The 27,919-nt window shown below is 34.1% G+C and overlaps 1 protein-coding gene across 1 annotated transcript in view; it reads right to left on the bottom strand.

Annotated features, from left to right (window-relative positions):
- LOC143251012 (beta-alanine transporter-like) overlaps positions 1 to 27,479 on the bottom strand; it is a 123,217-nt gene extending 95,738 nt beyond the window's left edge. Inside the window, exon 1 of the mRNA XM_076502288.1 lies at positions 27,030 to 27,479. Within this exon, the coding sequence (XP_076358403.1) occupies positions 27,030 to 27,434 (405 nt within the window). The 5' untranslated portion in view covers positions 27,435 to 27,479. The remainder of the gene's footprint in view (positions 1 to 27,029) is intronic.
- Between the last annotated feature and the right edge of the window lie 440 nt (positions 27,480 to 27,919).

A 27,919-nucleotide genomic window follows, 5' to 3' on the forward strand; every position in this document is an offset into this window, starting at 1 on the left:
AATTGCTATAATAGTATTTTTCCTTCTTTTATTGTACAGTGTTTCGTAAATCTGCTAATGTTTTATGATTTTTCAAGTGTATATGTAAGAAGATAAAGCTATGAAAGTGTACTGAAGCTACACAAAGAAGTTTAACATCGAATGAGGCTGCTGTCGTACAGGTTTATTCCCTTATCATTTTCATTAAACTGGAAATCGTTTGCAATGTGAGGCTAGAACCTTGTAATATTTGGGCTTGTAAGCGTCAGAAATTTCAAAATCCTACTTTATTATCGTATCAGCGACAACAAGAGGTACACGCAGCTTAATGGCATTTTTGAGGGTAGGAAGATTCTCTTTCTACATCATAACCTTCATCATACGAATAAAACCTTCTTGTATGAATACATATTATCTTTTGGAAAGAGCTGTCACGTGCGCTGCTATAAAAGCGGTTAAAATGCAATATAGATGCTCGTTCACTATTCGATGGTAGAAATAGAAGTGTCTTTTCTCTCAAAATAGATGCTTGTTCATTGTTCGATGGTAGAAATAAAAGTGTCTCTACACTCAGAATAGATGCTCGTTCACTATTCGATGGTAGAAATTGAAGTGTCTCTACACTCAGGATAGATGCTTGTTCATTGTTCGATGGTAGAAATAGAAGCGTCTCACACTCAGGATAGATGCTTGTTCAATGTTCGATGGTAGAAATAGAAGTGTCTCTACACTCAGGATAGATGCTCGTTCATTGTTCGATGGTAGAAATAGAAGTGTCTCTACACTCAGGATAGATGCTCGTTCATTGTTCGATGATAGAAATAGAAGTGTCTCTACACTCAGGATAGATGCTCGTTCATTGTTCGATGGTAGAAATAGAAGTGTCTCTACACTCAGGATAGATGCTCGTTCATTGTTCGATGGTAGAAATAGAAGTGTCTCTACACTCAGGATAGATGCTTGTTAATTATTCGATGGTAGAAATAGAAGTGTCTCTACACTCAGGATAGATGCTTGTTCATTGTTCGATGGTAGAAATAGAAGCGTCTCACACTCAGGATAGATGCTTGTTCAATGTTCGATGGTAGAAATAGAAGTGTCTCTACACTCAGGATAGATGCTCGTTCATTGTTCGATGGTAGAAATAGAAGTGTCTCTACACTCAGGATAGATGCTCGTTCATTGTTCGATGATAGAAATAGAAGTGTCTCTACACTCAGGGTAGATGCTCGTTCATTGTTCGATGGTAGAAATAGAAGTGTCTCTACACTCAGGATAGATGCTCGTTCATTGTTCGATGGTAGAAATAGAAGTGTCTCTACACTCAGGATAGAAGCTTGTTAATTATTCGATGGTAGAAATAGAAGTGTCTCTACACTCAGGATAGATGCTTGTTCATTGTTCGATGGTAGAAATAAAAGTGTCTCTACACTCAGGATAGAAGCTTGTTAATTATTCGATGGTAGAAATAGAAGTGTCTCTACACTCAGGATAGATGCTCGTTTATTGTTCGATGATAGAAATAGAAGTGTCTCTACACTCAGGATAGATGCTCGTTCATTGTTCGATGGTAGAAATAGAAGTGTCTCTACACTCAGGATAGATGCTCGTTCATTGTTCGATGATAGAAATAGAAGTGTCTCTACACTCAGGATAGACGCTCGTTCATTGTTCGATGGTAGAAATAGAAGTGTCTCTACACTCAGGATAGACGCTCGTTCATTACTTAATTTTACAAATAGAAGTATCTCTGCGCTCACAAGAAAACGTCGGTTAATATGTATGAGTTTCAATAATATGTGATGCACCTCTTTGGTGGGAATGAGTACAAATAATAAAAAGGAAGAAACTGAATAAAGAGAAGCAAAGTAAAATATATCAAATCAAAGGGTAACAGATAAAACAAAACACCAGAAGTGTGCTAAAATAATAGGAAGATAAATGTTAAAGATGTACATTAGAACGAAGGCTAACGCTGAGGATAAAGAAAGTTGAATGAACTTGTGAGAAAGAGAATAGAACAGATCTTTGAAAGAGGAAGATAGAGAGAGATAGAGAGGAAGAAGAGAAGTTAAACAGAGGTAGATAAAACAGAATAATGAAAGATTATTTAATAGGTAATTTTCCACTACCATTTGGGATAACCATTCTTCATTGCTAACTGGCACCCCTCATTCTATTCTATAGAATTTTTGTTAATTTTAGATATGTCTACAAAAGTACACATAGACTATTTGTTTTTAACCCTATCTAGTTTAAACTGATAGACCAGGCGGGTTAAGGCGTAATCTTAGGGTCGCCGGTTCGAAACCCTGTCGCACCAAATATGTTTGCCCTTTCAGCCGTGGGGGCGTTATAATGTGACGGTGAATCCCACTATTCATTGGTAAAAGAGTAGTCCAAGAATTGGCGGTGGGTGGTAAAGACTAGCTGCCTCCTCTCTAGTCTTACACCACTAAATTAGGGACGGCTAGCGTAGATAGCCCTCGTGTAGCTTTGCGCGAAATCCAGAAACAATCAAAAGACAGAGCTAGCCAACGTCACCTACCAACAATTTTTTAGCGTTTTCTAATCGAATTTCCAGATTTTAACGTCACTCTTACAATCCAAATGCAAAACGCGATTTTCTGGAAATGGGAAAGGAAGCATGGGCTCTCGGATTCACGTCTTAGCACGTACGTTAACTACATTGTCACGTTTAATTCACGAGGATACGAGTTCAGAGTTTTGTAAAATAGCCTGGTACACATATAAGTCCAATAAGCAACTAGTGAACAAAAATATTTTGCAGCTTAATTGGAACACAAGATTAAGTATTTACGTTTATTAAGTTTTCTCCAGTAGAATTTAAAAGTTTTAATAATTAAATAGGTTTGTGTAATTAACAATTATAGATCCGTGCTCCAGAAATTGAGTAATTATAGTTTAAAATTCTGTAATAAAGTAAAAATTACACAAACTTCTGTGTAATGGGAAAACACAGGGAGAGCTAAACGCTTTTAGCGAACTTTCTCGAATTACACGGATAACACGTAGATAATGATGCTTGACCTTCTGTAGTGTAGTTGAGGTTTCGCGACTTCAGATGAGTGAGTTAAAAGCGCACTCATGCGCGCAAAAACACATATCTTATCAGACAAAAATAGCATGTGACGTTAGAGAGTCTAGATATTCTGAAAAAAATGGAAGCGTTCTTTTATTCGCATTTCGTCGTCCTTACAAGATATAGAAAAACGTAATTTAAATAAAATCTTCACAAAGATTTCATGTGCTGTATTTCAGTGCAACTAAATATTCAAAAAGTAATTCAGTTTCTATACGTTGAAGAACATAGAAAAGAACTCCTAAAACATCTAAAAAAAAATATTCAAAGGTGACGAAAATGGTAGCGAATTTGTCAAAACAGAGTTAATTAGAGTTGATATAAACATATACAGGCCCGTGTGGGTGTTATAATGTGACGGTCAATCCCACTATTCGTTGGTAAAAGACTAGCCCAAGAGTTGGCGGTTGGTGGAGATGACTAGTTGCTTTCCCTCTAGTCTTACACTGCAAAATTAGGGACGGCTAGTATAGATAACCCTGGTATAGCTTTGTGCGAAATTCAAAAACAAACAAACAAACATGTAGATTACTGTAGTATAATTTGGCATAAAATTGGGAGAAAAAATAAAATATCCTCATATATTCCAAGATCAACCAATCAGACCTGCAGAAAATAATCAGCTAGATAAATTTGATGCGATTACTAAAAGCACGAACTATGTACTTACTGAATCTTTAAATTTCTATTGCGTAGGAATACATAAATTATTCTCGTGTATTTTTAGATTTACTGGAGTCAACACGAACCTCATGAGTTTTTCAAATACATTATTCTAAGATTATTATTAATCACGTTGCTAATGGGTCCATGAATTTGTTGTTTGCAGAATCTCTAACTATACACACGAATCATACAAACAAAAATATTTACAAAAAGTCATTAATGTTAAAAATAGTTCAACTAATTACCGCTTCGGTGCGCATGGAAAATAAGTGACTATCTAACTACAATATCAATTTTTTTTAAGATAGGTGTTTAAACAGGGAAAAAATTGAAATGCGGACAATATGCTTTATATCTTCTGACTGCACTTTATAAAAAAAGCATCCGTTCTCTAACAGAAGTCTCTATATGAATATACTTTGAGAAGTAATTAATTCTGTAAGATACAAGCTTCTTGTCTTCTAATGTGCATTTTAACGTAAAACATCCGTTCTCTAACAGAAGTCTCTATATGAATATACTTTTTGTCTTCTAATGTGCATTTTATAAAAACATCCGTTCTCTAACAGAAGTCTCTATATGAATATACTTTTTGTCTTCTGATGTGCACTTTATAAAAACATCCGTTCTCTAACAGAAGTCTCTATATGAATATACTTTCTGTCTTCAAATGTGTACTTTATGGAGACATCCGTTCTCTAACAGAAGTCTCTATATGAATATACTTTTTGTCTTCAAATGTGTACTTTATGGAGACATCCGTTCTCTAACAGAAGTCTCTATATGAATATACTTTTTGTCTTCTAATGTGCATTTTATAAAAACATCCGTTCTCTAACAGTAGTCTCTATATGAATATTCTTTCTGTCTTCTAATGTGTACTTTATGAAGATACTTTATGTTTTCTAACATGTACTTTATGAAGACACCCGTCCTGTAACTGAAGTCTCTATATGAATATATTTTCTACCTTCTTAACAGACGCTTTATAAAGATATACTTGTTTACTGACACAAAGATAACTACCGTTTTTTAGCCCTTGTTTTCTATGAAGATGCCGGTACCTTCACAGGTTTTTGTTATTTTCAGAATCTCTCCATTCGTTAGTTTTTAACAATACAACAGTTCTCTAGTAGAATTTTGTCTGTTTCAAGTTATGTTTTCATCTCGTGGTTTCAAGATATTGCTGGGGATTCATTAGCGGATTTTTTAAAAATAAATTATTCAGTAAAATATATTTTACTTCAAACATGCATTATTCCCATATCTCGAAAAATAACATTAACGTTAGCTGTTAAAAATGCGTTAGTTCATGCATCCGCTGAGAACAAGTAAACACGATAATTATTCTTGGAAGGAAAATCCTTTCGCATTTCTGAGAATAACAGATTTTCTGCTGAGAGTGAATTCAAAAAGTTCCTTTTAGACGTTCGGAAGCAACATCACGAATAGTTTTATAAACTCCGCTACTCTTGAAAGTAACTCGTTTGTTCCAGTTCGACGCTATAATGATTAATAAGGTTACTTTTTTTTTGAAAAATTATTTTTGATTCAATGGACTGATATCGAATATTTTTATTAACTATTAATATAAATTTAGAAAGAACGTGTTGGAACTACAACGTATTAGTATTTTGTATTTAGGGCAAAGCTACTAAGACTATCTGCTTTTGTTCTTTTTAATTTTGATCTTCTAATCAAATGGAAGAAAGCCAATCAGCAGCACTCACAATCCACGTTAATAGACTGACTGTCACTATTATAACGCACTGACAGCTTAAATTGGCAGAATTGTTTGTAGTATAGCACGGGCTGAAACCCAGCTCGCAGCTCTTTATCAGGGCAATGCTTCTAAATAATGTTGTTAGATAAGTTAGGATTTCAGAGCTTAATAATTTATTTAAAAAATTCGCGAAAGCAGTAACTATAATTCGTTTTAGAAACTATCATACTGAACAACGTGTAAAGCTGTAGCAGGTAATATTATAAATATTCCATTGTTCAAAATTAATTTATATTTGTTGAGAACTTCGTTTCTGACTCTCCACAGAGGGTTCTGAATATTTTATTGTAACGATAAAAAATTTTGGATTTTATTGTTTAGTAGGAAAGTTATAAACTTTTACTAAAGTTAGAACTCTTATGAAACTTCCAGCCATATTAAGACCAGTACGAACACCAATTTATGAGCTAATAAAGAACAAACTTTTCAGACAAATATTTTCAAGTCTTAGAATTCACTTTTACACCACATTTGCGCATTTTTGGTCGTATCTAAAATACCGAAGTTACAGTGAAAAACAAATTCTGATTCTGGATAATTGGTTTCGCTGCATGACTGGTTTGTCCTGCAGTAAAAACAGAATGCACATGAAAATGTTAGGCATGATAAGGCCTGAGTGTGTCCCTCAGGGAAGTAAAAAATATATTTGTTGTAAATTGGTTGGAGAATTTCATATCAATAAGTTTTTTTTTAAGTTAGATTTATTTTGGAGCGAAAATTGCTTTGATTCTTAAGTCTGGGGCTTAACGTTGTCACTTCGTCAAGAAACCCTAAATGTGATCGTTTCTAGTTTCAACCTCAACTATACCCTTGGGATAGTTACCTTGTTCTATATTCGCTCCGTTCAGTTCTGTTTAAAAAGCTGAAATATGTATTTCAATGATATATAAATATTTGTTGTATTTATAGCGCTATTCTGAACAGACTAGCGCCCACAAATTAATATATCAAATGCATAAATACAAAGTTTTATTTAAATATTTTGTAAAAGCTACATTTCTAAAGGATAAAAAATATAATCAAATTTAGAAAATTAAAACAATCAAAGCTTCATAAAAACAGAAAACTAATCACTTTATTTATTGGATAGATAGGTTAATTTTTGTCTGCAGTTTCATTGGACAAAAGCGAAACCTATCGACGTCCTTTTTCAAGTATCTTCTTGCCTCATTGAAATTGTTATAAATACATGCATTTTGAAACGCGTTTGCATTAAAAACATATTTTGAAGCAAAGGGGTAATTCACAAACATCTGAAATATTTTGCTAGTGAACAGTTTCTAAAAAATTGAAATTGGTAAACAAATTTTAAACAAAACTTTACAAGCAGTCTCCGGCAAAGAAGCATGAAATTAAAAACTGTGAATTGTGGCTTCCGGCAGAAAGGTGTCAAAACTATATTAAAGCGCTAGCACTCGGTTATTAAATGAATCTAAACGTTATGCTGCAGTATTTGTTTTGTTTGTTTGTTTTTAGAATTTCGCACAAAGCTACTCGAGGGCTCTCTGTGCTAGCCGTCCCTAATTTAGCAGTGTAAGACTAGAGGGAAGGCAGCAAATCATCACCACCCACCGCCAACTCTTGGGCTACTCTTTTACCAACGAATAGTGGGATTGACCGTCACATTATACACCCCCACGGCTGGGAGGGCGAGCATGTTCAGCGCGACACGGGCGCGAACCCGCGACCCTCGGATTACGAGTCGCACGCCTTACGCGCTTGGCCATGCCAGGCCATGCTGCAGCAAGTAACAAGTTATGAAAACCCCGATCTTTGGCAAATAAGTGTTAAACAACAAAAAAAACGAAACAAAATAAATCTGCGAAAGCTGGCCCTCTACGAGTAAATATTGAATTAATAAAAAATTAATCTTTTAAGTTTGAGTTTTACGTACTTTAATTTTCACAAATATAGATATTATTCGAATTTTCCTTCCTAACATTTGACAATTCAGCCCTCTAGCGTTCTAACACGAAAGAATATGAAGACCATTGTACTAGTAAGCTACCAACTGTGAACTTATCGATTGACAGGGACATTAGGTTACTTAGACAAGGAGAAAGAGCGGCGAGAAGACAAAGGTCGTGGCGCGTTACACTGATGAAAGCAGTTTTACTGCCAAACCTCCAATTTCTCTAACGACATTCTGGTTTTTTTCCCTCTCGAAGAAAGTATAGAAAAACGACTAAGGTTAGGAATAGATATATACCTTACAGTTATTGAAGGGAAATAATTTTCGGGATCTGACCCACTTTACAAAAGTAAAATATAGGTCAAAGTGTACTCTTCAACTTCTAGTTACCGTTGCGGAAGCAGTAATGGATTGAATCTGCTGTTGAACGTAAAGTTGTTAACAGTTTAAGATTTAATTTAATGTGAAATTTCACTTTTCCGGCAGTAAACGAGCTCCATTAATTATCTTTTATTTCGATAGTGTGCAAGATACTTGTCACGTGAAATCATATTTCAAAGTCACGTGAATATTAGTCTTAAACAATATTCTGGAATGACTATACTCTAAAATTACTCTGATTATTTTTATTATTCTATAACATTAAGAATGACGCATAAATTACTTGTTTGTTTCCTGTATCTTTAAAATTATGTTTTGACTGATTGTATCTAATTTTGGCTTATTGCCAAAACGTAGCAAAATTAAAGTTTTTTTTTTCGAGGAAAAAAAAAAAGAAGAGGAATTCTCAGTAGCCGTGGCACTTGAATTTCCTTTGAGAGGATTAGAGAAAAGTAATCTATGAGACTTTCCTCCTATTTTTAGTAGCTAGATTTTTGTGCACCAGCAATACCAAGCGTGGGGCACGCGTACACTCGATTTAGTTTTATTATTCCTCAGGATCTCTACCAGATTACTCTCAAACTGAAATTATTTTAGGTAGAATTAGAGTCAATTATGCTCTGAGAACCTTGAGCTGATCAAATGCATTAATCGGAATGGTTCGACTTTCTGAGTACAAAACTGTAATTATATTTCAAATTTATCAAAAGATGAAGGATCTATAAGCTTAAAGTTTGTACTTAAAAACAACAACACAGAGTTGTCCTATGAGCCACTTTGCCGCGGCTAAATTGAGGGTATTTTCTTTATTAAGAAAGTAAGAATGACACAGAAAAATGTAAGTGCTGAGACATGCTTCCAAATGTTGTTAAGTTCTTTGAAATGAATTATCTTTAGTAGTTATTAGTTATATATTAAGGCAATAATTAAACATTAAGTCACCTTTTACCGTCAAAATGTGACTTGGTAGTCATATGGTCAGTTGTTTCTAAGTGTCTGCGAACCAAGTGATTTTTCATAGGGGTATAAAAGTTTGTTTATACGCGTTTCCGATCTGACTTGTTGAATACTTCAGTGACAAAAACTCAGAAAGATAAAGGGATAGACTTAGAATATGCAGGACTAAAGGTGTGCACGTGTATAAATAAATATGGTTCGCCAGTGAGATCACGTGATCCTGTTGCATCATAATAATGTTGAAGAATGCAATTTTACTTGTTTACTCTTGTGTCCTTGTCTTCTCATCTTAAATGGTTCAGACGTGGCTAGTGCTCACTACACAGGACTACGAATCCGAGGATATATGGTTCGAGTTCCTTTGCAGCAATGTCGCGCTTTGAATTTTAGGCCTATAGGTGCGTTATAAGAAAGACAGACAAGTCCTGTTATTCGATTAGTGTAGTTTAAAAGTTGGTAGTTGGTGCTGTTCACTGATTGTTTTCTTTCTAGTCTACCAGTTAAAAATTAGAGACATTCAGCGCAGTAAACTCACAAGCAGCTTGGCGAGAATATCCGACACAAAGGTTTTAGAATGTTTTCCCCAAAATCGAGAGGCCTGACATGACCAGGTGGTCCACCCACAACCTGCATAGGGCCGCGGATTCGAATCCCCGTCACACCGAACTTTTTTGCCCTTTCAGCCGTGGGAGTGTAATAGTGGGAGGGGGTCAGGCCCACTCTTTGTTTGTAAAAGAGTAACCCAAGAGTTGACGATGGGTGGTGATGACCAGCTGCTTTTCCTCTAGTGGGGACCACGTTGTTAGTAGGAAAGATCAGAATGCTGTAACTCTGTGTGATCGCTCGTCAGAATCGTTACGACTCTTGACCGAAAAGAGGGCGCAACTTTCTAATACCCCTTCAACTGTTTGGTTGAAACAAAATAGGCCCGGCATGGCCAAGTGTGTTAAGGGGTTCGACTCGTAATCCGAGGGTCGTGGGTTCGAATCTCGGTCGCACCAAACATGCTCCCTTTTTCAGCCGTGGGGTCGTTATAATGTGACGGTCAATCTCACTATTCGTTGGTAAAAGAGTAGCCCAAGAGTTGGCGGTGAGTGGTGATGACTAGCTGCCTTCCCTCTAGTCTAACACTGCTAAATTAGGGACGGCTAGCACAGATAGCGCTCGAGTAGTTTTGCGATAAATTCAAAATAAACAAACAAAATAAAATAAGACAAAGAGAAAAAGAAGGGTATAGATAGAAGAAAAGATATCTATATCTATCTAGAAGTTTAGGAGAAAAATTTACAACTTAATTTAATTGTATTTAATAATATTATTGCAATATATTACAGGTTTGTTCTAGGGATATTAATAATCGAGTTTTTAAACCTGATATCATGCACCACAATTCTGAAATTATTGTCTTGAAAAGGAACCAGTGTTCTCACAGAGATACAATATTTATTGAGGAATAAGTGAAATTACAGTATAATCCATTCTTATGCTATACAGCAGCATGGATCCATTGTTTTGATGTGTCTGCATAGGCCATCAATCATCTCGAAAATAAATCATATTTACCGTCGGAAATAAAAGTAATATTTTGTATGTATTAATAAAAATATAATAGTCAAATTTACATTTACTCAGCACGTGTTAATATTGAAAAGGGATTGAAGGAGGTACAGTGTAATGAGGTTAAGTGTGCAACACAAAATTGTTTAATGTAACAATCAACACAGTATTAGGTCGTATACCTCCCGTTGGACATATATTTCATGTAGTTGATAGATTAAATTACTTATTAAATAAATGTGGTTTGATTGATACATTTTTTGGTATCGTTATCCAAATTAAAAGGAATACGCGTGCAGTGGTTAAAGATGAGGAATTATGTTAAAGATTAGGTTTGTTAACTTTATAACTCTGAGAGGAGATTTTGAGTCGTAATAAGAAAGCTGCCTTTTTTGACGCTTTTATAATAAATTGGTGAAAAATACCAGTTAAGTTGATGAAATTCTAACATGTCTTCAAACATAGAAAAATGAGAAAAAAATTGGTGAATGTATAAACGTGGTTGGATTATTTGGGAAAAAATGATAAATCAAATTCTCAGTTACTTCAAAGAAGAAATGAATAAAAAACGAATGGAAAGTTTAATGGTAAAAAATAGTTTCTCAGTTATTTTTCACTCATAATCCATCTCATATCTCTGAGAAAGCTTGGAAAAACTTAATATAAATTGATTCAAACACTGTAAAATTCATGAACGAATCCAAAGGATTAGAGAAATTGACATATCTATATGTTGTTTTTTTAACGGTTACAAACACATACCACTTAAACAGTTGTATCAATAGTATGAAGGCTAAAAATGGTAGGGTAACTTGGAACTCCAGTGAAATACCTTCTATAATTATGGATTTTTAAAAGAGATTATATTTAAAAAGAACAATAAATCAAAGTAATGACAGTCTCTTTGAAGACTTACACATTTAACCAAAAAAGTGAGGAAAAGTCTCTAGATGCACCATTAACGCTTAGAGAAATAACTGCTGGTTGCCAATAATTAACAATAATAAGTCTTCTGAAACTGACTGCCTACCGGTTGAGTCGTTAGAAAATTGTGGTTTATTAATTTCCTGAGGTTTTTAATTAATCTCTGGAGGTAGAGTTGTAGAAGTGTGAGTAAAACAATGATAAAATTAACACCTAAAGAGGGATATTTGGAAGAGTTAAACATTTTAGACCAGATTTATTTCTAGATACTGATTGAATGTACGTTTTTAAAGCCACAATAAACAGGATGAAATATATTATGAAATAAAACCGAGTGAAATATTACATCTTTTTATCATTAAAAGAAAAACAATTTCTTGAGTAAATGATCAGTTGTAATGTGTGACTTGTTTGTTTGGGATTAAGCAAAAAGCTCAATCATGTGCTATTTGTGCTTTACTCTCCATAGGTATCGAAATTCGGTTTCTAGCTTTATAAGTCCGAAAAAATAACGCTGGGTCACAGGGGGTATCATTTTCAAAATGTTTTTATACAATTTGTTTGGAGAAAAGTTCATTGGGTGAATGAAAACAGTTTGTGTTCACCTTTTAGAGAAGGCAGGATGAAAAGTACATCTCTGAATGATAAGTTAACTATTTTTAAGATTAGTTACTTTGAATGTATATAATATAAACTAGTTCGCCCATTAGAATTGAAGTTGAAGCCATTTTTAAATTTATTTAACTTCATATTAGACTTAAATTATGGATTATAATAGAATATATAAATAGAAAAATTACAGTTTTAAAAAAAAAGCATGGATTGTTGGTTATTTATAGAACGGTTACAAAAATATCCAAAACAAAATGAATGATACAATAAAAAGTACAGAAACAAGTAAAGTGATGTTAGTTGGATAGATTTTAAAACGTTTTTCAACCAAAGTATCGATTAAATTTTATAAATTTGAACTGTAGTTTTAATTCTTGTTTCATTTCATTTTTAGATTTATAATTTTTAATACTCTTATATCATTATTTTTTACGCTATACGTGTATAAACTATATACTTTACCTTTAGAAACCGTGAAGTCTATCAATTGTAAGTAGCGCCATCTGTTTGTTTGAAATGGGTTGAAAATATATTTGAGGATGTTCATGATATGTTAACCATATACAAAAATTTTGTTTGTTTGTTTGTTTATTTTTGAATTTCGCGGAAAGCTACGCGAGAGCTATCTGCGCTAGCCGTCCCTAATTTAGCAGTGTAACACTAGAGGGAAGGCAGCTAGTCATCACCGATCAGCGCTTTTACTTGGGCTGCTCTTTTACCAACAAATAATGGGTTTGACCGTCCCATTATCACGCCCCTCACGGCTGAAAGGACGAGTATGTTTGGTGCAGTGGAGATTTGAACCTGCGACATTCAGATTAGGAGTTGAGCGCCCTAACCACCCGGTCATGCCGGACCAGTATCCGATAAAGTGTTAGCAACCTTTTTAGCTTGTTGTTAGTACGTATGCACATCATTATATTGTATTATTAATATGTATGTGCGTAATATATTGTAACCAATGCTTTGAATGGTCAATTTTTCGCTTTGAAATTTAATAGGGTGGCTTTTAGGCGCGTGATTTACTTATAAACCTTGCTCATCTCTACTATTAAGTACCACCGTACTTAATAGTGAAGATCAAAGAAAACTGGAATAAATAATGACAGTTACTTACATTAGATAACTATATTGTAAACTTTCAGTTTTTAGAATGATGTTTTTCTGTGTGATATGCAGGAGCGTAGATTTTTTACACCCGATGGGGGGAATGATTTTTCCAACCACTTATGTGGACTGTTCAATTTGCAAATTGGTAATCTCTGATTACGTGAACCTGAAAGCTGTAAACATGCAGTCACAGAGTAATCTTGTTGCCACGATACTTGGATGTATACTTAGGCCTACTGACTAATACTTACGAACTATCGCTTAGATCGAAAAGCTTAGAAGCACCCCTATATTAAAGATGTACATTTCGGCCACTGAAAAAGCCTACATCTAGGCCTAATTATGTAATTCGATTGGTAAGAATACGGGAATCGTAAGAACAAACACATAATTTGTAGGCCTGTGATGCAACCAAACTGTAGGGGATGATTGTAACCATAACCCCTACCTAAAATGAAGGGTAGATGTATACCACCCATCCCCCCTCAGGATCTACGTCCCTGGTGATATGTATGAATACATTGATTAACTAATTTGATTACCTAAACGAAATTTATAAAATAATAGGTTGTTTGTTTGAATAGAAATATTTAAAATTATCCCTTTAAACATTTAGCAATTATAGTTTTGAGATTACTGATTATGAAGAAAAGAAATAGTTATTTTAAAGCTCTATTCACTTTAAATGTTTGTGAGTATATAATATTTACTTACAGATTTTACGTGTTCTGAATACGATTACCACCTATGTTAATGTAATATTTACTCACAGATGTTACGTGTTCTGAATACGATGACCACCTATGTTAGTATGTAATATTTACTTACAGATGTTACGTGTTGATGACCACCTATGTTAATGTAATATTTACTCACAGATGTTACGTCTTGAATACGATGACCACCTATGTTAATGTAATATTTACTCACAGATGTTACGTGTTCTGAATACGATGACCATCTATGTTAATGTAATATTTACTTACAGATGTCACGTGTTGATGACCACCTATGTTAATGTAATATTTACTTACAGATGTTACGTGTTCTGAATACGATGACCATCTATGTTAATGTAATATTTACTTACAGATGTTACGTGTTCTGAATACGATGACCATCTATGTTAATGTAATATTTACTTACAGATGTTACGTGTTGATGACCACCTATGTTAATGTAATATTTACTCACAGATGTTACGTGTTGATGACCACCTATGTTAATGTAATATTTACTTACAGATGTTACGTGTTCTGAATACGATGACCATCTATGTTAATGTAATATTTACTTACAGATGTTACGTGTTGAATACGACCATCTATGTTAATGTAATATTTACTTACAGATGTTACGTGTTCTGAATACGATGACCACCTATGTTAATGTAATATTTACTTACAGATGTTACGTGTTCTGAATACGATGACCATCTATGTTAATGTAATATTTACTTACAGATGTTACGTGTTCTGAATACGATGACCACCTATGTTAATGTAATATTTACTCACAGATGTTACGTGTTGATGACCACCTATGTTAATGTAATATTTACTTACAGATGTTACGTGTTGATGATGACCACCTATGTTAATGTAATATTTACTTACAGATGTTACGTGTTGATGACCACCTATGTTAATGTAATATTTACTCACAGATGTTACGTGTTGATGACCACCTATGTTAATGTAATATTTACTTACAGATGTTACGTGTTGATGACCACCTATGTTAATGTAATATTTACTTACAGATGTTACGTGTTGATGACCACCTATGTTAATGTAATATTTACTTACAGATGTTACGTGTTCTGAATACGATGACCACCTATGTTAATGTAATATTTACTCACAGATGTTACGTGTTGTCCATCTTTTCACACTTCATTAATTCTGTTTCTTTTCTACCACATTTCTAACGATGGAGAGTTGGGAATAATTTACCAGATGAAGACTAGAAACCCGTTCTTATTGGTATTTTAAGACCTTCTGCTAATAGATCACCCGAATCAATGCAAAGAAATTAAAAAAAAAATTGTCTTTCAAGGCGAAGTTTTTTCTCTCGTTAACAAACATTATTAGTAATTTATCAACAATTCCATTATCCTAGTTATGGTCCCATAACAATGGCTTCTAGACAGATTTGAGATTGTAGTGTATCTTTAGAAATAAAGAAGATAAAATGATTATAGTTTCATTTTAAATATTTTACTACGAAAGATCTCGTTTTGAACTAGAACTAGCGTAAATAGTTTCTGTTTAATTTTGCTATGCGTTTGCATATCAAATATGTGACCAGTGTACCAACATAACAGCCCCCTAGTGGCACAGTGGTATAGCTGCAGATTCACACCACTAGAATCCCGGTTTCGATATCCGTGATGGGTAGAGCAAAGAGAGCCAACTGTATAGATTTGCGTTTAATTCCAAACAAACAAACCAATGTAATTGATAATATAGTCATTTCGATGTAGCTTTATATACTGCCGAATATACACTCTCGGGCAATTCAAAGTATTAATAGGGTTGTGACTCCTAGTTTACAAAGTCCGACGTTTGTGTGAAGAATGTAAATCAATATAAATACCACAATCAATAGTTAAACAACATTATGCTTACTAACACGTGACTGAATGTATCTGTAATATGTAGACATCAATCTGGTGTTCTACTAAACTCGGAAGTATCGAGAAACTTCTTGTTTTGAAAGATTTGTGACGAAAAATATATTTTAGTATTTCGCTGGTAACTTTTCTAACTCTCTGTGTGGTCTGAAATCACGTGTCAACTTTCTATTAATATTTAAGATCGATAAGGGTTTGAATACCAATACTGAATGTTTTTATTTTGGAATGAAATTTCAGAAATTTCCTGATCTATGAAAGCTCACTCTACCGGAAGTCAGCCTTCAACTTGTTTAAACTAATTCCTTCTTAATACGACGTTGTATGTGTGTTTATTACAGAAGCATTTATACTACCAGTTTTAAATGTAAGAAAAGGTTAAACTTTAGTAGATACGATCGAACAATATTTTAGGTTTAATGGATACGATTGAACAATATTTTAGGTTTAATGGATACGATTGAACAATATTTTAGGTTTAATGGATACGATTGAACAATATTTTAAGTTTAATGGATACGATTGAACAATATTTTAGGTTTAATGGATACGATTGAACAATATTTTAGGTGCTTGTTACCTTTACAAATTTGTGCGAAGTAAGAAAATATTTCAGTAGATGGGTGAAAGAAACTGAAAATCAGTTTTTGATACAGACAAACATCAACATCACTGATACATTTGGCTAATATTAGCTGTTCTAAAACATACCCAGGAAATATATTTATATATGTCGTACAAGTAAACAGAAGAACATGGGAGCAACGTATCTGAGATCTTTATGGTGAATGTACAAACATTTTTATCAGAAACGATTAAACTTCCTATATATATATATATATGGTAAATACCAAGTTTTCCTTTTCAGCCTTTGGAGACACAACATTCTTCCAAACTCATTTTATCGTAGGTTTTGTGTGGTGGGTGACTGAGAATGTTTACAAATAGACCTCAAGCTGAACGAAAATTTGATGAATATACAGGGATTATGAACCTAATCAATGATATAACAGATTATTTTCAGCGGATAGCTTCCTCCTCAGGGTACGATCAATTCCCTGATATTATTCTCAGAGATACTTAACTCATCAATTATGCATTAGATACCCCAAAGTTATTTCAAAGTAATTCCATATCATCACAGGCACAAAAGATATTCATACTACTTTCTAAAGATACTCTTCTCTCCATAGCTATAATAGATATCCCTGGATTATTATTAAGGTATTCATACTACTTTCTAAAGATACTCTTCTCGCCATAGCTATAATAGATATCCCTGGATTATTATTAGAAGAGAGATATTTACTTCAGTAAAGGTGGGACGAAAGATTATAGTTACCATAGCTACCTGAAGGTATTTTCAGAAGACAATCATCTCAGCATAAATACAGCATATTTATAGTGAGTATTCTTAAGATACACCTATTTTACTATGTGTAAGATAACTATCTGGGGGTATTCTCAGAAAACAGTCACCTCAACACGGGTAAAACAGATCTCGATGATGTATTTTGAAGAGACATACCTACTTTCGTGATGACGAGAAACCCACTCGAAGTAAAAATGTATTCTCAAGACGTGCTGGTATGGGTATTAACACTTTAATTAAAATAACGTACAGAACAACGTTTCGACCTTGAGAGTACCTACAGACACCTATTTTATCATAGTTAACGAAGACTGTCTGGTTATTCTTATGCATGGACACAGCAGAATTCTTTAAAGTATTTTCAGGTAAGTATTACAGATATTCATTCATTATTCTGAAGTGTTTTCCATCTCAGGTAATATTATGTAAAAGGACTACAAGTATTCTCAGTAGACACATTTGACAGTGTTCCTGATAAAATGAAGACAGTGTTACGTAAACAAATCAATCTTGGGTAAGGACCCTTCACTAAATATGTCTAAAACAGCCTAAAACACACATTGATATCATAAGGGAAACGTCACTTCATTAACAGTGGATGAACTAAAAAAAGGCTTACACATCTAGGTGTTATCAATGTTATATGAAGATCTGGAAGTAAAAACACAAAAACAAATCAGAATATAAATAGATGTTCCCTTAGCTTGGTTAGACGGGGTGAGTAATACGGGTTGATCGGGTGATTGAGAGTAGCATATAATACATTTAAAACTCTTCACTATTTCTATGTTAAGGGCTGGAATTCTCTAAAACAAGCCATGACAAAGTAAGGTTAAGGTGATGGATTGAGCTTGAGTCTCGTGAAACAAGAAGTTTATGGTAGATTATAGTGTAATAAAAATACATAAAACCTAGCTGTTTATAGAGATTATAAGAAAGAATTATGCATATCTTCAGGAAATGAACAATGTTAATACGCTACCTTTAATTGTTGGGATGTTTCAGTTGAAACTAGAGATGCTCAGGATGTGTTATTTTAGTTTTGTAGTGTACACACAAGGCTCACCAGATGGCGCTTTTTGTAAAAAGAAATTTATTGCAACGAACACTTGGTTTTAGTAACGTCTGTTTTTCTCAGGGCAGTTTAATTCTTTTAGTACCATTAACCCTTTTTTATCGTAGTTACACACACGTCAATAAACAATAACTCTTTCAAAGAATAGAAATGGAAAAGTCAGCTTATAGTACCCCTAAAACGACTTTATACGCCAGGGTGTAGACGTGTGTATATGTAGTCCCCAATAAAACCTTCTTGAAAGTGTGTTAAATACAATAAAAAGTGCTTATAGGGTTAAGGTGAACAACTGACTCTTTTTTAAAAGAGGTAATATAAAACTGAACTTTTAAATACCATTTATAAAAAATAAGTGTTTATTATAGGAATTGCCAAAATCCAGTGGAAATTATTCAACTGCATCTATAAACATGAACCGAGCACTTGACTTACATCTGAACCATGGAAGAATAATTAAATATAAACAGTCAGAACACGAACCATTGGTATTGGCAACCACACTTTTCAGTTTCATATGAGATACCTTCACATGGTTGGTGAACATAGCGGTGTATTTAAAAGAGTATGGCCTGCCCCAGGTAAATATAAGTATGGCCTGTCCCACGTTAATATAATTGATAAAATCACCAATTTTAACAGTGTTTAGAAACGAATTAAAAGGTAGCAAATACTTCACTAAATGTAGAACTTTGTTATTATTTCCTGATATTTCTACCTATGCAACTTTCACAATCGTCTTTGGTTTTAGAGACAACAGTTGTTGCTGTAAAACATTTAACGTGGATACGTTTCTTCATATCCTGCACGTGAACTATGTCTACATTTGTAGAAGTTAATCAAAACTTTTCGTTTAAAGAAGTCACAGTGTTTTGTTTCTAATGGTTCTTATTTATCAATAACTCCTGATCAAGGTGTCCTATCCACATAGATCAAAACTAATAATTAACTGAATAAACAATGCAACTAATTTCTAACTAGGATGGGTAATGTTATAAAACAAACATTCGTAGCGAATTCAGTAAACTCATGTTGCATTATAATATCACTGTGTGTGTGTGTTTTCTTAAAGCAAGGCCACACTGGGCTATTTGCTTTCACAATACTAGATCCTATAGTCTTTGTGTAAGAATGTTTTATAAACAAGGTTTCTCCAAAGCAGTTGGCCCAGCATGGCTAGATGGTTAAGGCACTCGACTCGTAATCTAAGGATCGCGGGTTCGAACCCCCGTCACATCAAACATTCTCGCCCTTTCATCCGTGGGGGCGTTAATCCCACTATTCGTTAGTAAAAGAGTAGCCCAAAAGTTGGCGGTGGTGATGATGACTAGCTGCCTTCCTTCTAGTCCTAAACTGCTAAATTAGAGACGGCTATCGCAGATAGCCCTCGTGTAACTTTGCGCGAAATTCAAAACAAAGCAGTTTCTTTCATAGTTGTTTTTTTAATTTTTACTTTTAATCAGAACTAACGGGAAAATCAAAACCGATTAAAATATAAAGTTATTTCTTCCATGATACCCTTGATACACAGTTTAATTGTACATAAGGTTGTATACTTCAACAACACATTTTTAAACCTGTCATGTCACTCCACTGTCCATATATGTTACCTGACCTACATATGAATCGCATCTCTAATGTAAAAAAACCACATAAAGGTACAAAAACAATATTACACATCCAGAATACGTTTTTAAATGTGTATTGTTAACAGATAGTTTATATTTACTACCTGAAGTACAAGTGTGAAACGTATATTGATCCTGTTTAAATTATTCAGTGATCTTGATTAAAATAAATTGAAATAATTCAGAATGAGTACATAATGCGACGACCTTTTAATTCCTCTCAGTTATCTATAATTACTTCGTTTCTATTAATGAGTCGAAAAGCAGCTTAACAAAGTGAAAGTTAGCAGTTTCTCTTCAATTATTTTCGAGGCTATTACGTTCGTTGTGTTTCCTGAGCTTATGTCTAAACACTAAAATATTAAACTCTGATAATAAGATTGAACAAAACACGTTTTGCTTTAACCGTTGACACGAGTTCTTGAGTCACAGAAGTAACATATTTATGAGTGAATACAGTACACATAGGTATATTTGTATTATTTAAAAATTATAAAAAACAGTATTTAAATAGTAAAGTAACTAGTCCCTCTACTACATTCATTCTTCATATGAGTTGCATATGTTTGTTATTTATGTATGTAGATCATGTCATCAGATAATGAAGACTATTTTCCAATGAAACTATTGTCCAAGTCGATGGTAAAACATATTGTGCAATCTACCAGCTGAGTCAATATATGGAATATTGTACTGTAGAACTTCAAGCTGAGTCAATGATATGGAATATTGCATTGTAGAACTACAGGCTGAGTCAATGATTTGTAACATTGTGTAATGGAGCTACAAGCTGAGTCAGTGATATGGAATACTGCACTGAATTAATGATATATAATATTGTCCAATAGAATTATCAGCTGTGTGAATGATAGAGAATATTGTCCAATAGAATTATCAGCTCTGTGAATGATAGAGAATATTGTCCAATAGAATTATCAGCTCTGTGAATGATAGAGAATATTGTCCAATAGAATTATCAGCTGTGTGAATGATAGAAAATATTGTCCAATAGAATTATCAGCTGTGTGAATGATAGAGAATATTGTCCAATAGAATTATCAGCTGTGTGAATGATAGAGAATATTGTCCAATAGAATTATCAGCTGTGTGAATGATAGAGAATATTGTCCAGTGAATTGAAGTAATACAAATCCCTTTGTATTAGATCCATAATTTTATTCTATTAAGAAAAGCACGAGCAAGCGATACTTTTGACCATCGACCTCGCCGGCCAAGTTTTAATTGATGACCTTACTTGAAACAGCAGGTTTTAGCTGATATTCGTACGTTTTTGTTTTATCTAATACAATCAAATATGTCATAAAATTATCATTTGACAACGCAGTAACAGGGAGATGGAGAAATTCCTTTGTATTAGATCCATAATTTTACAAAGACTCCACAGCTCAGAAGCAACAACAGAAACAAATGTCTTTAATAATGACACTTCGCATGAATTGTGCTTATTAATACTATTTTTATTCGAAGAAGTTTTGAAAAGCAATTGAAACCAGAAGTGATATTACTAACACAGAAAAATACCATGGATTGGATGACTTCCAACAATAGTATTCTTAATCGATCAGAAAAACATTAACAAAACGCCAATAGGTTTCAAGGTGGGATTTTGCAATTCTAATATCGTTTCTCAATTGTTATTTTTTGTATCTCGTTGTTCCTCATGTTTAAAAACATTATGTCAATAAAACAAAATCTTCAAACATAAGGAGACGGTTATAAATAAATAGTAAAATACACATTTATTAAGGAATTTGAGGCGTTTGTCATGCTATCTAAAGAATGAAGTTTCTTGAAAGGGAATTTGTGATGTCATTTAAATGAGGCTATCCTTTGGTACAAGATGTGTGGCTTCATTTAAAATAGGTAACTCTTTGGTACAAGATGTGTGGCTTCATTTACAATAAGTAAATCTTTGGTACAAGATGTGTGGCTTCATTTACAATAAGTAAATCTTTGGTACAATATGTGTGGTTTCATTTACAATAGGTAACTCTTTTGTACCATATGTGTGGCTTTATTTAGAATAGGTAAATCTTTGACATAATATATGTTGTTTCATTTAAAATAAGTAAATCTTTTGTACCATACGTGTGGCTTCATTTAAAATAGGTAAATCTTTTGTGCCATATGTGTGGCTTCATTTAAAATAGGTAAATCTTTGGTACAATATGTGTGGTTTCATTTACAATAGGTAAATCTTTTGTACCATATGTGTGGCTTCATTTAAAATAGGTAAATCTTTTATACAATATGTGTGGCTTCATTTACAATAGGCAAATCTTTGATACCATATGTGTGGCTTCATTTAAAATAGGCAAATATTTGATACCATATGTGTGACTTCATTTAAAATAGGTAAATCTTTGGTACCATATGTGTTGCACATTTAAAATAGGTAAATCTATGGTAAAATATGTGTGGCTTCATTTAAATAGATAATTCTTTGATACCATATGAGTGGCTTCATTTAAAATAGGTAGATCTTTGATAGGATAACTGTGACATTATTTAAAATAGGTAGATCTTTGATAGGATAACTGTGGCATTATTTAAAATAGGTAGATCTTTGATGGGATAACTGTGGCATTATTTAAAATACATAATTTATTGATACCTTATATGTGGCATTATTTAAAATAGATAATCCTTTGGTAATTCACTTCAGAAATGTGGCATTATTTAAGGTATATATTTACTAATCAACTTTGAGCATTAACTGAATGAAGTAGTTATTTGTAGAACTTTTTTACCAAGATGTGTTCTGGTTTAGTAGTTGTGAGATTATTTGAAAAACAGTTTTTAATAAAGTATTTATGGAATTATAATGATTATATATATGTAGTACATACTTGATAACAATTATTTGGAATATTTTAATTAACTAAGGTAACAAATGAAATAGTTTCCCGATCATATATTAGACGAAACATTTAACATCATGATCGTATTTTAAATGTTTGATAGCGGGCTGTCCTTCCTCGGTTTTCAGGGGATGAGCTCCTAAGTACACTTTAATACCAAACACATTCCGTGTTTTAATAGAAAATGAGCTATAAACAATATTATTCAAGTTATGTTCTATGAAACAGCTAGAAATCGCAGAACTTCATTTCGATAAACTAAAATAAATTACCATACGAAAAATAAGTATCATTTGTTCACACGACATTACAAACAACTGAAACGAATCTCTTTTAACAATTCGAATAAATTAAAAAAAAAAACACAAATAAACAAGACAAGGAATTAAACTGATAGTACTTTCATTTATCAAGTTTGTTTGATTGTTTTTGAATTTCGCACAAAGCTACTCGAGGGATATCTGTGCTAGCCGTCCCTACTTTAGCAGTGGGAAGGCAGCTAGTCATCACCACCTACCGCCAACTCTTGGGCTACTCCTTTACCAACAAATAGTGTGATCGACCGTAACATTATAACGCCCGCACGGCTGAAAAGGCGAGCATGTTTGGCACGACAGGGATACGAACCGGCGACTCTCAGATTACGACTCGCACGCCTTAACACGCTTGGCCATGGCGGGCCTACCAAGTTTGCCAACGAGAAAGACATCAAGGCAGTTCATCATCAAAACTTTATTTACTTCGATCAGTAAATATTTCAAGGAATTTCTCGTTGTTTATTTCAAAGAATTAGGAATTATAGACAGTCGAGTATGCCGTAAAAGAAATAGAATTGAAGTTTACAGCTTTTTTTAATATTTATAATGAGTGATTGCCTTCGTCTACAAAACCGTTTTACTCTATATCATTGACTTATGTTCTCGACATACGTTTCATTTGCAATGTACATTACTGGCCATTATTAGTACTCATGTTCTTTCACACCACTCTCCTAGATAATATATAACTTGTGCATAATTTTACCAATGGTCCGAGGGGAGAATTTAATTGATAACACAAATTAATAAAATAGAGGACTTGATTTAAAATTTATTTGTTATGAGTTAGATGGGAACATTTTACACCCTCTTGGGGATTTGTTTTTATCTAACTTTATAAGTGAAATGGCCTTCAACCACAAGAAGTGCACTTTTTCAAAACATTGTGTCAAATCTTTAAGCTATAATGAAAATATTTATTCGAAAACACGTTGCTGTATTCCCCACATCCTATTTTAGCTCACGTTGTGTGTTTGTGATTTGGTTTGTCTGTAAAATTCCCCCATAGTTTTAGAACAAGCAGAATTATCCCCCCTTCCTCCAGTGGCACAGCGGAATGTCTGCGGACTTAAACCGCACGAAATCGTATTTTGATATTCGTGTTGGGCAGAACCCAGACAACCCTCTGTGTTGCTTTGTGCACAAAAAAAACGACATACAACAGGCCAGGAAAAAACAAATTTAGCAGATGGACTTGGGGTGATCCAGGGGCGTTGTTATGGCGTAGCTCTAATACCAAGATAGTGCCGAGAGGGGCTGAAACCTAAGATGATGGTGGTCAGGGTAGGTGAATCTGGATATAGCATTGAATTTTATGTTTCTGTCTTCTCTCGGTATCCAAGGAACGCCATGTTTGAAACTTATTTGTATCGTCAGATGCAAATTAGCGGTACCAACCGTGAATACGCGGCGAGGTGCAATGCTCAGATACTCTATAAGGGTTTGTTTTGGGGGTACTTTTAGAAGTAATTAGGTCTCTCTGAATAACGAGGATATTTTGAGCTGTGTAACACAGCGGGCATTTCATTGGTGAAAAATAACTCTGAGATGACCTTTTTACACAATACTTTAAGTATTTCATACAGTGGGTTGGATAAAGTTGGATACTGTCCACTGCTGATGGAACTGGTAAGTTACATCATAGTCTGGTTCCTATTTCATGTCACAAGATCTTCTAATTGAGTTTTTCTTTAGCTTGTCTTTAAAGGTTTGCAGGAGTCCTCAGATGTAGTCCCTTTTGATTAACAATGCTGGTAGATTGAAGATATGTCTTTTAACACTCATTCAAATAAACTGTATTTCAAAATTCTGTTTTTGCATTCTTTGAAGGCCAGTAAGGTTCTCTTTTTTACCAATTTTCTTACAGATTACACGTGATACAATTACACATTTCTATTTACTGGGGTCAAGTACATGTAGTAGATATTTTCCCCAAAACGTGTGTGTGTGTGTGGGGTCTCAGTGAAGATACATATCAGTCTGTTTGTAGTCTTGTATTAGATGTTTGTTTTATATTTAAGTACGATGTTAGTTTACCGAAGTTTCCTCAACTTTGAACTAAAAACTATTATTTTCATATTTTCACTTTGATTCTTAAATACTGGGTCATCTACTGGGTCAACTTCTGTATATGTATCATCAGACCTATATTTTAGCTTTCAGACAGAAGCTCAGTGCCCAATTTTGGACTTCCATTTTTATAACTGCCACGTCCCAATTTTAACTTTAAAGTATATGATTATGTTCCCACATTATTTTTCACTTGCATAAGCACAACTAACATGCCATGGCCTTGATCGGCCCGGCATGGCCAGGTGATTGAGGCACTCGACTCGTGATCCGAGGGTCGCGGGTTCTAATTCCAGTCGCACCAAACATGCTCACCCTTTCAGCCGTGGGAGTATTATAATGTGACCGTCAATCCCACTATTCGTTAGTAAAAGAGTAGCCTAAGAGTTGGCGGTGGGTGGTGATGACTAGCTGCCTTCTCTCTAGTATTACACTGCTAAATTTGGGACAGCTAGCGCAGATAACCCTCGTGTAGCTTTTGCGAGCAAAATCAAAACACACCAAACCAACCGCCATGACATTTAGATATAAGAAAACCGTCAATGTTGTTATCATGAAACCATTAAAATTCTCTTAGTGCCTCTCATGATTATGAAATCATATGATCACATTTTTCCCTCACTTATAGTTAAAATGAACCTACAAGCCTCTTGGTTCCCCACCTCCGTTATACATGTAATATCCAGCTCAGTGCCCCTAATAGAAGTCTACGTATTAGTACTTTTCCTAAATTACTTAATAAAAGCATATACATACCAACGGATTTCTCTGTCCCACTAACACTAGCTTGCATCTTAACGTCATTCGTCACTCTCCTTCCTAAGACGAGCTTACATATCAATATTGTTCTCTGTCTCGCAACAGAAACCAAAACTGTTCCCCGTCTCCTACTTCCAGCCTGCATTTAAAATATTCTAACACCATTTATTTATTGTCCTGTAATATAGACCAACAACCTAACATCAACCACTATTTCTAGTGTAAGCTTACACTCCAACATGGTTTATTTATTGTCCTGTAATATAGACCAACAACCTAACATCACCTACTATTTCTAGTGTAAGCTTACACTCCAACATGATTTATTTATTGTACCGTAATATAGACCAACAACCTAACATCACCCACTATTTCTAGTGTAAGCTTACACTCCAACATGGTTTATTTATTGTCCTGTAATATAGACCAACAACCTAACATCACCCACTATTTCTAGTGTAAGCTTACATTCCAACATGATTTATTTATTGTTCCGTAATATAGACCAACAACCTAACATCACCCACTATTTCTAGTGTAAGCTTACATTCCAACATGATTTATTTATTGTTCCGTAATATAGACCAACATTCTAATATCGCCCATTGTCCCTAATATATAACCACTTTAGAATTGTACCCATACCTCAATATAAGATAATTACTAAATATAATTACACATCAAATTCAAATGTTGTATCTCAAGATACTTTTCTATATTTTTTCTAGAATGTTTCAAATTCAAGTACTTAGTACCACAGGGTTATGACCCCAAATTTCACAGTGCATTCTATATACAGGTTTCGAATTATGGGTGTTTTCAATCCTGTTATATGTAATGTTATTTCCAACTTGTAAAGAAGGATGAAAATATAACATGCTGAATTAGCCATAAAATTTATTAAACTTTTGTATAAATTATGAGTCTGCCATTAGTGACTTAATGTTTAGGGTTCAGTTCAGTTTACAGTACATGAACTAAAACACTAAGTAGGCTATTCTTTATTAAATACGTGTTAAATGAATTTAAACTTTATAGCATTTAAAACCGCATTAATCTTCATGTGAGAAAGAACCAGTACAGAAGTCCAAAGTGGTTTCACTATTATTTGGTATCATAAAAGAAAAATATTATTATTTTTACAATACAAAATGACAAAATAAAATGAGTTGTTACTGTTGAAACTTTACCTTTAATAATGCAAAATCAGTATTTCAAAATTAATGCAGGAATAAGTAAATAATAATAAGTAACGAAAAATGTGGTCGTGATACGGTAATAATAAATCCATTATGAAACATATTACTTACGGCTGTAACAATACTCTCGTCACTATGAAGCCAGCTGCGATCGTATATATAGCCATTGGTACAGGCCAGGGTCACGTGATCAGAGGTCCTCATTCGAGATCTGTTAGGGTCAAAACTATTAATTTCAGCGGAGTTGCTGATGTTTGAATAGGTGACCCAGCACTGACCTCTTGATCCCGGTGAGACTGGTGTTTGTTCAGTTGTCACTGTGGTTCTGTATTTAGGTTTACTGGACAAGTTGGACACACTGGGATCACACCAGTAATAAGGAGTAATGCTCATGAACAGTTGTTCGTAGTAATGAGGTCCAAATGATAAGTGTGCAGGCACAAACACCAGCCAAACCATCAGCATCTGGTACTTGTCGTATTCCCCAACCATTTGTGCTATCCCGTCCCAGTCCATTTTGTCAGAGATATTCCTAACGTCTGCCCGCTTTCTCCGACAGGCGGGGACTGAATGAACGCGTGGCTGGCGATCGAAGGACTATTATTCGGAGAAACGACTGGCTGTAGCTCTTGTAGTGTGTGATAAACAACATATGAAGTCGTAATACAAAGGTGGATGATGAACACATGTATGTCACTTGTGAATCAGAGCATCCTCCGCTCACAGAAATCAATCAATTATCAATCAGTTCGTTACTTTCGCAACAACGATTTCAAAGGACGAAAGACGTGGATATTGGAAATCGGTAAAATTCGGCAAAATTTCAGGGTTTCTTAAAGCAAACTTTTGCTTGTTTGTCATAGAGAAGAAAAAAAAAATTGAGTGATCATCTTGAAATCCTATCTTCTCCAATGAACAAACGATGTTCAGAGTGATACATCCTCGAATCTTTAAAACTCGTAGATAGAAATTCGAACTGCTCAGAAAAAAAGTTTAGCATT

This window comes from Tachypleus tridentatus, chromosome 5 (assembly GCF_004210375.1).
Source record: "Tachypleus tridentatus isolate NWPU-2018 chromosome 5, ASM421037v1, whole genome shotgun sequence".
NCBI lineage: Eukaryota > Metazoa > Arthropoda > Merostomata > Xiphosura > Limulidae > Tachypleus > Tachypleus tridentatus.